At 37.4% G+C, this 14,161-nt stretch overlaps 1 protein-coding gene across 1 annotated transcript in view; it reads left to right on the top strand.

Annotated features, from left to right (window-relative positions):
• Positions 1-6,268: 6,268 nt before the first annotated feature.
• Positions 6,269-14,161, top strand: part of LOC128642125 (uncharacterized) — a 229,387-nt gene continuing 221,494 nt past the window's right edge. Inside the window, exon 1 of the mRNA XM_053694805.1 lies at positions 6,269-6,950. Within this exon, the coding sequence (XP_053550780.1) occupies positions 6,486-6,950 (465 nt within the window). The 5' untranslated portion in view covers positions 6,269-6,485. The remainder of the gene's footprint in view (positions 6,951-14,161) is intronic.

Raw genomic sequence — 14,161 nt, 5'->3', positions numbered from 1 at the left:
ATAGTTTCTAAATATTGTCCTGAGTTTAGAAATACCCAATGTTTACATGTTCTTTGCTTTTTTTTGTAAGTTATAGGGCCATAAATACAAGTAGCACTTTGCTATTTCCAAACCATTATTTTTAAAAATTAGCGCTAGTTACATTAGAACACTAATATCTTTCAGGAATCTCTGAATATCCATTGACATGTATATACTTTTTTTTAGTAGACATCCCAAAGTATTCATCTAGGCCCATTTTGGTATATTTCATGCCACCATTTCACCGCCAAATGCGATTAAATACAAAAAAACATTCACTTTTTTACTAATTTTTTCACAAACTTTTGGTTTCTCACTGAAATTATTTACAAACAGCTTGTGCAATTATGGCTTAAATGGTTGTAAATGCTTCTCTGGGATCCCCTTTGTTTAGAAATGGCAGACATATATGGCTTTGGCGTTTCTTTTTAGTAATTAGAAGGCTGCTAAATGCCACTGCGCACTACACGTGTATTATGCCCAGCAGTGAAGGGGTTAATTATGGAGCATGTAGGGAGCTTTTTGGGATACTTTTAGCTTTAGTGTAGTGTAGTAGACAACCCCAAGTATTGATCTAGGCCAATTTTGGTATATTTCATGCCACCATTTCACCGCCAAATGCGATCAAATTAAAAAAAACGTTACATTTTTCACAATTTTAGGTTTCTCACTGAAATCATTTACAAACAGCTTGTGCAATTATGGCACAAATGGTTGTAAATGCTTCTCTGGGAACCCCTTTGTTCAGAAATAGCAGACATATATGGCTTTGGCGTTGCTTTTTGGTAATTAGAAGGCCGCCAAATGCCGCTGCATTTCACACGTGTATTATGGCTAGCAGTGAAGGGGTTAATTATGTAGCTTGCAGGGTTAATTTTAGCTTTAGTGTAGAGCTCAGCCTCCCACCTGAAACATGAGACCCCCTGATCCCCCCCAAACAGCTCTCTTCCCTCCCCCACCCCACAATTGTCCCCGCCATCTTAAGTACTGGCAGAAACTCTGCCAGTACTAAAATAAAAGCTATATTTGGGCTTTTTTTTGTTTGTTTTTTTGGCATATTTACATATGCTGCTGTGTAGGATCCCCCCTTAGTCCCCAACCTCACTGATCCCCCACCAAACAGCTCTCTAACCCTCCCCCTCTGCCTTAATGGGCGCCATCTTGGGTACTGGCAGCTGTCTGCCAGTACCCAGTTTAGCAACAAATGTGCCTTTTTTTGAAAAAAAAAATGCCCTTTTCTGTAGTGTAGCTTTCCCCCCCCCCCAAGACCAACCCCCCAACCCTTCCTGATCCCTTAGCTGTTTATTTCTAACTTTAAAAACTTTTTTTTAAACTATTAACAGTTTTATTTTTCTGTAGTGTAGCGGTTCCCTCCCGTTCCCGCTACGTGCACGCGCCCGCCCCCGCCCCCCGTGCGCGCGCTCCCGTGCGTGCTCCCGCCTGTTCTGCCCCCGATCCTGCCCCCCTTCCCTCCACTCGGCACATCGATGGCCGCCCACCCGCCTCCCAGACTTGCCAATACCGGCCACCGATGTCCGGTGCAGAGAGGGCCACAGAGTGGCTCTCTCTGCATCGGATGGCCAAGGGGGGTTATTGCAGGATGCCTCGATATTGAGGCATCACTGCAATAACCGGAAAGCAGCTGGAAGCGAGCAGGATCGCTTCCAGCTGCTTTCCAGACCAAGGACGTACGCCACACGTCCTCGGTCATTAACTGTATTTTTTTTGAGGACGTGTGGCGTACGTCCTTGGTCATTAAGGGGTTAAACCAAAGGGCTTTGGTCAGTACCCTAGTGATAAATCAGTGAGAAATTTTGATTAAGCACATCTAATAAAAGCATATGTTTTTAAAATACACATATTGTGGGAGTGCTGCCAAAGTGACCAAAAAGTAAATATAATTTCGAAACAGGTATTGGCGCACCTCCAAACACATAAGACCACAAATTATTTCACATATTTAAACTTTTTTTCCTTTTTTTTCCTTTATATTGCAAAAAATTGCCTTCATAATATTTCTTAAATTTTTGAATAAAGATGGGATCTTAGTCACACAATATGGCCATATTCTTCTCAGCCAGTCACCACTTACAAGGTGTCCCATAAAAGACTGGTCCTAACTATATGAAATTAGCCAAACTAAGCTAAATAATGCAATATTTTAAATACCAAAATAGAATTTCCAATCTATGCAGTCTGGGTGAGAGGTATAGAATTTTAATGTTGGAAATTTCTCTTTGGTATATTAGAATTGTATTGGCTAATTGTATAGTATTAAGAAATATTGGGAAGGCAGTTCTTTGCAGCATTAAGAAATAAGTTTAAAATATGTGGAATAATATGTAGCCAGGAAGCCTCACCCCATGCAGTCTGGATGAGAAATTGGAAATTCTATTTTGGTATATAAAATATTGCATTATTTAGCTTAGTTTGGCTAATTTCATATAGGCAGCACTCCCACAATATGTGTATTTTAAAAACATATGCTTTTATTAGATGTGCTTAATCAAAATTTTTCACTGATTTATCACTAGGGTACTGACCAAAGCCCTTTCATTTAAAGCACTCCACCCTGTTCAGGTGTGTTCCAAACAATGTAATTTAACTGTGTGTATATAAAGCCAGAAAGCCTCATCCCATGCAGTCTGGGTGAGAGGTATAGTATTGTAATGTTGGAAATTGCTCTTTGGTATGTTAGAATTGTATTGGCTAATTGTATAGTATTAAGAAATATTGGGAAGGCAGTTCTTGCAGCATTAAGAAATACGTTTAAAATATGTGGAATAATATGTAGCCAGGAAGCCTCATCCCATGCAGTCTGGATGAGAGATTGGAAATTCTATTTTGGTATATAAAATATTGCATTATTTAGCTTAGTTTGGCTAATTTCATATAGGTAGGACCAGTTTTTTATGGGACACCTTGTAAGTGGTGACTGGCTGAGCAGAATATGGCCATATTGTGTGACTAAGATCCCATCTTTATTCAAAAATGTAAGAAATCTTATGAAGGCAATTTTTTGCAATATAAAGGAAAAAAGGAAAAAAAGTTTAAATATGTGAAATAATTTGTGGTCTTATGTGTTTGGAGGTGCGCCAATACCTGTTTCAAAACAATATATATATAATATATATATATATATATATATATATATATATATATATAATGTGTGTGTATATATATATATATATATATATTCATAACCTACAGTATTATTCTATTACACTGTGAGTATGCATTTTACTTTCAGCAATAATGTTCTATTAAAAAATAAACAAGCTTCATAAAATACAGTAATATTCTTAGTTCCAGATTGAGCAATCTCTGTGCCTGTAGAAATATCGCAAGTAATCATGCTCCATAGCATGCAGTAATATTCTATTTTGTGCAGTGCAGTATATCATTTAAGAACAGGGTCGGCTCCAGAACGAATTAAATGTGGGGGCTTTTTTTTTCCACGAGGGGGCACGCAATTACCAAGCATGTATGAGAGTCGAAAAACCGAGCAGACCTACTTATTCTGCAGAAAGTGTAGCTTCTGGCTGGCTTATCCCCACTATTAACATTTGAGAGTTGATTTATGAAGCAGCAGATGATGCTTCCGACCCACTCTGCTTCAGGTCCGCCTGAAGCAGAAGTTAAGAAGCAGCGGTCCTAAGACCGCTGCTCCTCAATTCGTCCGCCACCTCTGAGGTGGCGGACAGCAATCAGCCCGATCGGATACGATTGGGTTGATTGATACCCCTGCGAATTTGCAGGGGGCGGCATTACACCAGCAGTTCACCAGATGCCCCCCCATGCCCCCCTTGGAGCCGACCCTGAATAAGAGAATGGACAAACAAAAATGGCACTGCCTTGCTTAGGGAATATGTGGGGTAAAATGATTAGCGGGACCTAGCACTGCACCCACAAATCAGCAACAGTACTAATCAGTTATACAAAATGCGAGTAAGCTCTATACTCTGCAGTAATGTCTCTATAGCAAACAATAATAGTGTAAAGTAAGCCAGCTGAGCTCTATAGTTTGCAGTATGATTCTAATGCAGAGGAGACAAGCTCTTTATCTTGCAATGGTGATCTATGCCAAGTGAGTCCAACTACACAACACTACCACAGTCACTCACCGGCCCCCCAAGCAGCATTTTTTTGTCCGGTGCAGCAGCAAGTACAGCGACTCCCTCCCACCATGAATAGAAAGAAAAAAAAACATTTCCTACTTTGGGCTCGCTTCCATTGATTTGTTAAAAATGGAGCCGTAAGCTACCAAAGTCTCCGACAGATAAAAGTAATTTACCGCTCCATTTTAGTACCAGGTAGGGCTGCACGATTAATTGAATATGCGATTTAAAATCCCGATTAATCACTGTGGTTTAAAAACCGCGAGAGTCTGTGATTTATAATCCCGCTCACTATGATGTCACCTATGACATACAGGAGGGCTCCGCAGTGGCCACATGCGGGTAAGGAGGGTGGTAGTGAACTGACTGAGCTCAGGCTGAGGGGGGCTGGGGGACAGCCGTGTCGAATCTAGCTGGAGGGATAGGCGGACATGCAGTGCTGAATGACAACACAAGATGAGGCAAAATAAATGTATACAAATGACACAATTACAACTTTAAACGCATAGGATATGACAGGTCAATTAGTTACTTTAATACAATAGGACATTCTAAAAACATTGGGGTCAATTTATTATAGTGTGAGCGGACATGATACGATGTAACGTATCATGTCCGCTGCACATCGATAAATGCCAACAGCATACGCTGTGAACTGCTGGTGCAATACCGCCCCCTGCAGAATCGAATACGATCGGGTTGATTGACGCCCCCTGCTAGCGGCCGCGATAGATGCCCCCTGCTAGCGGCAGACAGGTTATGGTGCAGCGGTCTTTAGACCGCTGCTTCATAACTTCGGTTTCCGGGGAGCCTGAAGGTTGACCCCATTGACAGAAAAATTTAATTTTTTAGTAGAATTTTAAGTATTTCCCTTCTTGGGCTGTTCAGTAGTTCAGCCTTGGTGATCTATTATATCTTGCCTGTTAGTGACACTTGAGGTCTGGGACTAAGAAAGCTGCAAGTGTCCCTGGGTCAGATTGATATCTGGCCACTCTAATTAGGTGCACAGTACACTGGTATTTCATCTAACATAACAATTTTTATTTATTTTTTACCAATCTGCTATACTTATGCAATTATTTATTTAAAGGGACTTGAAATAGAATTAGTTTATTTCATGATTCAGATAGAGCATACAATTTTAAACAACTTTCCAACTTACTTCTATTATAAATGTGACATCACATTTAATAAAAAAAGATCAGGTAAATTACATTACAGCATAAAATTGCAATACTCAATAAAAATTCATCTATAGCTAATTCTTTTTTTGATAAACTTTTCCACTCTTCACTTGTTATTATATTCAAAGCATTGGTATAAGAACAAAATATTGTCAAATATACATGAAGTTTTACTATATTTGACAATTGTGAGACTGTATTTTTCTTCATTTGCAAACTTAGCTGTCAAACAGTCATTTTGACTATAACAGAAAATGTAATTCTGCTTCTGCATAAAAAACATAAAATAATCATGAAAATGAAATAACAGATTTATGGATTGTTAATGATAATATAATGAATCTATTAAGTGTTCTCATTTGAAAGATGGTTAACAACACACTACGAAAGGGTTAACGAGTTACAACATTTGGCAATGCTCTGTAAAATAAATATATACACGTGTCTCTTGACTGTTACCAACACTATTAATCCGGTTTCTCTTTCCACCTAGTGATTTTATTAAAGCAACAGCTACAAACACCCAGTTCTAAATTAGTAACAACTTAAGAATGCATAAATTCTGTCTTCTCCCAGGTAATAGATGCAAAGGTTCCTCCACAGCAACTGAAATCTGTGCAAACAAACAATCCATGCAGGAGCGTGTACAGAGAGGGTTAAAGTCACCAGATGATATTGCACAGAGATCTTTATGCAGAAAATTGGCTTGGAGAGTAGAGACGCTCATCCCGTGATTTATATGAAGCCTGATACAGGCAAATAAGCCACAGTGAAAAAAATTATGTATTCAGGAGCTGATGTGAGCCAACAACCAATAGGAGGAAGTCCATTGTTAATCAGTAAAAGAGGTGGAGGGGATATTAGAAGTGCATAAGTGTTTTAAGCTTCTGTAATGCTGTATGATAATAATCAGCGTCTCCTTCCTTCAGATGACATAAAGCAAAACTAAGGCATCTGATGTAAAGGCTGCCTTTTGTGAAATGAGGACAGTGTTATTTTATTTTTTTCCTGAGCCCTTTGGTTATGATTCATCAGGCTCAGATTTCTAGCAATAAGGAATTTTCATTGGTGTTGTATCCAGTTAAGGGCTGTTCTGTTCAAGCGTGGAGAACAAGGGTACAGAAGAGCCAGTGTTTTTGTTCTTACCTGCCAGGAAAAAAAGATGGAGAGGGTAGAGAGTCACCTGAACAGTGAGCAAGAAAAATATGAGACTCTTGCTTTAGATACAGTGCTAAGCACACTGGTTGTTGTATTGGTGTATGTAGTGATAAAGGTGAGTGTGGATAAGGTTCGGCATTGGAGAGCTCGGGTATCAATTTTAGTAGTGGGTGCTGGTCCTGTTGGACTGACAGGGGCACTAGTTGCTGTTCGATCTAGAAAAGTGCTGAATTTAACAATTTTGGATGAGCGATCCAGAGCTGCCCTTCTTTGTAGGCCCCAACAAATTGCTCTGGACCCTCGAAGTGTAAAGTTCCTACTGGATTTGGGAGTTGACTTTGATAATATTGAAGGATGCTGGCGCAATGATCATTTCTTTACTAAGATTGGAGTTTTCCAGGAGCATCTTCTAAGTATTCTAGAACAAAGAAAACAAACAATGGATATCAGGATCCTTCTGGGAACTAAAGTAAGTGTTTGTGTTACATGCATAAATCATATATTTAATATGACCGATAATAATAATAATAATAAATACCTGATTGCTTTACAAATAAATAATAATAATAATAATAATAATATGTTCAGTGATTTTGTAGCACTGTATTTGCTTTTAGTTAAACTTTTCAAATAAAACCAAACAGTTCCTGCTTCTTTGTATAACCACATTTTATATTATCTTAATGATTTATCTCTTAAAAAGATTCAGATGCACAATTTATTTTCTCATATTTTTTTTTGTTAAAAAAATTGAGTGTACAACAAAATAGTACCACACTATAGACTATGTAGGGGATCCATCTTTTTTTCACCTGAAGGTTTAGCGATGTGCACAAATACCATTAATCAAAGAAAAGGGATATGCACAGTTTACTATGTGGCTTTCACAGATTTACAGTGAAGTATCTGTCTATATGTACAGACCCAGACTGTGCAAAAAAAACATATGGGCCGTGTATTGGTCCCACTGACAAATATTGGTCACTCAATCTAAAACCTGCAAAAAAAAATTAAAAAAAAATCTACCATTAAATAAATACTTTAGTCGTCTAAAAACAGAGCACAAAGTTACAAATGATTTTCATTGTAATAACCAATGCCAGATTCAGGGTTACAGTACTGAACAGCAAATGCACCTGTTTAGATGTAGTGATGCTTACTATAACTGCTACAAACATACCTAAAAAAAGAAGTCAAACCAATAATATCCATTTTCTAGAATCTAATTTTCATGAAAGCAAACTCTTTTCATCCTTCAACCACTATCTTTTGTAATCTACAATGAAAACAAACGGATGAGTTGCCATGTCAACCATAATATGCCCGAATAACATTCATAGCTTGTTTTTTTCATATTAATGTAATGGTATGAAAATTATATACCTGCCTCAATTGGTTTCATATTATTTGTAATATTTAAAAGCAATTCTCATAGGCATGAAACAAATTGGATGAATTGGATATCACAACAGATGAATAACAAATATTTGCATTCTAATTAATATATGTTGACACTCTAAAATACGTCTCTTGTTATATAAAGGTTTCCAAGATATAAATGCTGTGCATTAGCCAAAACAAGCTAACATTGTGTCATTCACCAAATACTTTGTGTGCAATGTCTGCTAATACACACACATAGTATAGTAAATCAAATCAATACAATTATATCATAATTGCACAGGCACCCATAAAACTAAATTTCTCTTAACATAATCACATGACTGGATGATTTTCTCTATAATAGGATTTTAAAACAATTACTAAATTTATGAGTGATAACTCAATTGCTTTCTGATTCAAGAACTATTTTTTTTTTGTTTTTAAGAAATGCAAGGAGAGAGATATAGTAGGTGGGCAAAATATTTGTTTTTGTTTTTTAAAAAAAAAGCCAAATTGTAAAGTACATTACTTGTAGGGAGATAAAGTAGGTGAGAAAAATGTTTTTTTTGTTGTTGTTTTTTTTAAAATAGCCAAAATGTAAAGTACATTACTTGTGGGTACTGCATCGTGTTAGATTAACTTAAAGGGGAATCAAATATAGCATGTTTCAATAAAAAAAAAAATTGCCTAATTTACACATGATAAAAATGCTTTATCTTTAAGGTATTACAAAATGTAGTTATCCTGCTTTCTAAACACCCTGGTTTCAGCAACACACTCCTGATATGAGGTTAATGGGCCATTATAGTGAAAACAAATGACAAGCTATGATTTGTCTGAGCATGTAATTCTATCATTACTCTGCAAATCTACATGTTTAAGCCCTGCAAATGGGTTAAACATATAGTTAAGGTACTGCTCAGGAGATGCAGAGAACTGCTAGTTCCAAGAGTTTATCTTATGATTATCAGCAGAAAATCACCTTAACGAGAGCCGACATGCTGTTGTTTTCACTCTAAGGGGTCAAATAGTGCAGCTCTCACTGACAGCAGCGAATGCCTGTTGGAGTGAGGCATTTAGTATTATGTTTCACCTGAGACCCGTGCTATTACAGGGTTGAAAACATTTAATGAAACAGGACAAATGTTATTAAGGGGTTAAAGACTATGGGAATTTTCTAAGATACATAATTTGATACATTTTTTTGATGTGTGATTATCCACTTAGTATTTATTTACATTTTTATATAAAGTCAAAGTAATCTGTTTTATTCTGTTTATATTATATGTCTTTTAAAATAAACCAATATTACAGAATCATTTTAAGTGACAGATATTGTGGAATGTTGCTTATTTCTTCCCATGATATCACTGTGCGTCTTGGGCTTCACTAAGAATTGATTTTTGAATTGACATATTGAATAGGTACTTATTTCTGTGGAAATTGAACGTAGCAGTAGATTGTACTATAGTTTCATTATTTAATTAATTTCCCCATTTTAATGTAATTTAGCTCTGCAAATTGAGCGCTGCACGTGCAGCCGAAATAATCCACCTGTATGCAGCGAAGCTGCATCCCTGTGGATTCTGAAAATGGCAGGGTGGTGGATTCTTTCACCACCCTGCCATTTTCGGAATCCACTTGGATGAAGCGCAGGCAAACCTGAAGCCTTCAAAAAAAAAAAAAAAAAAACAACAGGCAACCGCCTGCAGGAAATATCGAAAAAACACATAACCGCCCGCAAGAAATAAATAAAAACAAACAAACACGTAAACCGCCTGCATGAAGTATAACAAAAAAAAACTACCCGCCTGCACAAAGTATAACAAAAAAAACTAACCTTCTGCACGAAGTATTAACAAACACCTAGACCGCAAGCCCCCACATTGCAAAATAATAAAGTAATTAACCCTTAATCCGCAAAGAACATAATTAAAATATTAACCCCTTAACCGCCAACCCCTCACATCGCAATAAACCTAATTAACCCATTAACCCCTAAACCGCCAAACCCCCACATCGCAATAAACCTAATTAACCTATTAACTCCTAAACCGCCAACCCCCCCACAACGCAAATAACTAATTTATTTCTAAGCCCCCTAACCTGACACCCCTAAATTAACCCCAATACTAAGTTACACTTAAACAAAACCTAACATTACATTTTTTAAAAAATAATCTATAATTACAAAAAATAAAAAACTCTAAAATTACTGAAAAAATAAACAAAATTATCAAAAATAAAAAAAATTAAACCTAATCCCTATGAAAATAAAAAGCCCCCCAAAATAAAAACACCCCATAAACTAAACTACCAATAGCCCTTAAAAGGGCCCTTTGTAGGGCATTGCCCTAGTTTAAACAGCTCTTTTTACATTTAAAAATTACTAAATCCCCCCTAACAGTAAAACCCCCCACCCATCAAAACCCCCAAAATAAAAAAAACTAACACTAAAAAAAACTAAAGTACCCATTGCCCCTAAAGGGGCATTTGTATAGGCATTGTCCTTAAAAGGGCATTCAGCTCTTTTACTGCCCTTAAAAGGACAATCAGCTCTTTTCCAGCCCATTAAATCCCTAATCGTAAAAATAAAAAATAACCAATAGGAAATCAAGGTACCCCAATAAATATGGGGTACCTTGCATTCAATCTTCAGTGTGCGACGGATGATCGCATGAAGAGGGGCCTCCACGCCGCCGAGCACTGCTGCTGTGGATCCATGGATCGGGGAAGCCAGCTCCGCACCTCCGCTCTGTGCCGCCTTCGCTCGGGATGAAGATAGAAGATGATGGAGCCGCCTGGAAGAAGACCTTTTCCATCGGACTTCAGGAATGGTGAGTACCTATTTTTTTTATTTTTAAGATTAGGGATTTAATGGACTGGAAAAGAGCTGATTGCCCTTTTAAGGGCAGTAAAATAGCTGAATGCCCTTTTAAGGGCAATGCCCATACAAATGCCCCTTTAGGGGCAATGGGTAGTTTAGTTTTTTTTAGTGTTAGTTTTTTTTTATTTTGGGGGGTTTGGTGGGTGTGGGGTTTTACTGTTAGTGGAGATTTAGTATTTTTTAAATGTAAAAGAGCTGTTTAACTTAGGGCAATGCCCTACAAAAGCCCTTTTAAGGGCTATTTGTAGTTTAGTATTAGATTAGGGGGTGTTTTTATTTTGGGGGGATTTTTTATTTTTATAGGGGTATTAGTTTAGCTTTACATTTTTTATTTTGGAAAGCTTTACTTAATTTTTTCTGTAATTTTACATTTTTTATTTTTTGTAATTTTAGCTTTGGGGGTTGTATTTTTTTAAAAATAGACTGCCCTCTGGCCAGGCTTATCGCCTAGTGTAATAAATAAATTAATAAATACATTTAAAAATATATCAGTTCCCCTTTATGCTTTAATGCCTCATAAATAATATATGATACCTTCAAACACAACAGATCCCTCCAAACAACAACAGTGTGGAAATCAGATACTTAATAATACAATAAAGGAGATAGAGGGCGCCGCATAGTGCAGATCAAAACGACTCCACAGATGATAACAGTAGGACTAAAGAATCTTACTCACAAGGTGTAATGCACTGATGTGCAATACAGGTGGTCCGGAACCAACCAGTCGTCCGGTAGACACAATGGAAGTAAAACCAATGGAATCCTTGTCTCACCAGGGAGAGTCCAGAGATGCCAAGATAGGGTACAGGTCCGTATAGACCAGTGTGAGAGTGGTCAGCCAAAGGGGTCCATGTCCCACCCAGGAGAATCCAGAAGACCAGAAAGTGGATGGGGAAAACCAGAATCCCAAAAGGAGGACAGGCAGCAAAATGAGAGTATAAAAATTTAATACAAAAATTTAAAACAAAAGCAACACGTTTCTGAGTGTCACAGCACTGTTTCCTCAGGCTATATTCCATTGGTTCCATTGGTGTCACTAACTGTCTTTCTCACATCTCATCTTGGATGTCCTCTCACTACCTTAAGCTAAATCTCTCTAAAACTGAACTCCTTATTTCTTTCATGTAATTAGCAAGAGTCCATGAGCTAGTGACGTATGGGATATACATTCCTACCAGGAGGGGCAAAGTTTCCCAAACCTCAAAATGCCTACAAATACACCCCTCACCACACCCACAAATCAGTTTTACAAACTTTGCCTCCTATGGAGGTGGTGAAGTAAGTTTGTGCTAGATTCTACGTTGATATGCGCTCCGCAGCAGGTTGGAGCCCGGTTTTCCTCTCAGCGTGCAGTGAATGTCAGAGGGATGTGAGGAGAGTATTGCCTGTTTGAATTCAATGATCTCCTTCTACGGGGTCTATTTCATAGGTTCTCTGTTATCGGTCGTAGAGATTCATCTCTTACCTCCCTTTTCAGATCGATGATATACTCTTATATATATACCATTTCCTCTGCTGATTTTCGTTTCAGTACTGGTTTGGCTTTCTACAAACATTTAGATTAGTGTCCTGGGGTAAGTAAGTCTTATTTTCTGTGACACTCTAAGCTATGGTTGGGCACTTTTTTAATAAAGTTCTAAATATATGTATTCAAACATTTATTTGCCTTGACTCTATTTTTTGACACTATTTTCAGACAGTCAGTTTCATATTTGGGATAATGCATTTGAATCAATCATTTTTCTTACCTTAAAAATTTGACTTTTTTCCCTGTGGGCTGTTAGGCTCGCGGGGGCTGAAAATGCTTCATTTTATTGCGTCATTCTTGGCGCGGACTTTTTTGGCGCAAAAATTCTTTTCTGTTTCCGGCGTCATACGTGTCGCCGGAAGTTGCGTCATTTTTGACGTTCTTTTGCGCCAAAATTGTCGGCGTTCCGGACGTGGCGTTCAATTTTGCTTTATATGTTGTTTTTTCTCTTACATATTGCAAGATGTCTCACGTTGCATCTGAGTCAGAAGATACTTCAGGAAAATCGCTGTCTGGTGCTGGAACTATCAAAGCTAAGTGTATCTGCTGTAAACTTTTGGTAGCTGTTCCTCCAGCTGTTGTTTGTATTAATTGTCATGACAAACTTGTTAATGCAGATAATATTTCCTTTAGTAATGTACCATTACCTGTTGCAGTTCCATCAACATCTAATGTTCAGAGTGTTCCTGATAACATAAGAGATTTTGTTTCTGAATCCATCAAGAAGGCTATGTCTGTTATTCCTCCTTCTAGTAAACATAAAAAATCTTTTAAAACTTCTCTTTATACAGATGAATTTTTAAATGAACATCATCATTCTGATTCTAATGACTCTTCTGGTTCAGAGGATTCTGTCTCAGAGGTTGATGCTGATAAATCTTCATATTTATTTAAAATGGAATTTATTCGTTCTTTACTTAAAGAAGTACTAATTGCTTTAGAAATTGAGGATTCTGGTCCTCTTGATACTAAATCTAAACGTTTAGATAAGGTCTTTAAATCTCCTGTGGTTATTCCAGAAGTTTTTCCTGTTCCTGGTGCTATTTCTGAAGTAATTTCCAGAGAATGGAATAATTTGGGTAATTCATTTACCCCTTCTAAACGTTTTAAGCAATTATATCCTGTGCCGTCTGACAGATTAGAATTTTGGGACAAAATCCCTAAAGTTGATGGGGCTATTTCTACCCTTGCTAAACGTACTACTATTCCTACGTCAGATGGTACTTCGTTTAAGGATCCTTTAGATAGGAAAATTGAATCCTTTCTAAGAAAAGCTTATCTGTGTTCAGGTAATCTTCTTAGACCTGCTATATCATTGGCTGATGTTGCTGCAGCTTCAACTTTTTGGTTGGAAACTTTAGCGCAACAAGTAACAGATCATGATTCTCATAATATTATTCTTCTTCTTCAACATGCTAATAATTTTATCTGTGAGGCCATTTTTGATATTATCAGAGTTGATGTCAGGTTTATGTCTCTAGCTATTTTAGCTAGAAGAGCTTTATGAATTAAAACTTGGAATGCTGATATGTCTTCTAAATCGACTCTACTTTCCATTTCTTTCCAGGGTAACAAATTATTTGGTTCTCAGTTGGATTCTATTATCTCAACTGTTACTGGTGGGAAAAGAACTTTTTTACCACAGGATAAAAAATCTAAGGGTAAAAACAGGGCTAATAATCGTTTTCGTTCCTTTCGTTTCAACAAAGAACAAAAGCCTGATCCTTCATCCTCAGGAGCAGTTTCAGTTTGGAAACCATCTCCAGTCTGGAATAAATCCAAGCCTTCTAGAAAAGCAAAGCCAGCTTCTAAGTCCACATGAAGGTGCGGCCCTCATTCCAGCTCAGCTGGTAGGGGGCAGGTTACGTTTTTTCAAAGA

This window comes from Bombina bombina, chromosome 1, assembly GCF_027579735.1.
Source record: "Bombina bombina isolate aBomBom1 chromosome 1, aBomBom1.pri, whole genome shotgun sequence".
NCBI lineage: Eukaryota > Metazoa > Chordata > Amphibia > Anura > Bombinatoridae > Bombina > Bombina bombina.
This window is presented reverse-complemented; position numbering and strand designations above follow the sequence as displayed.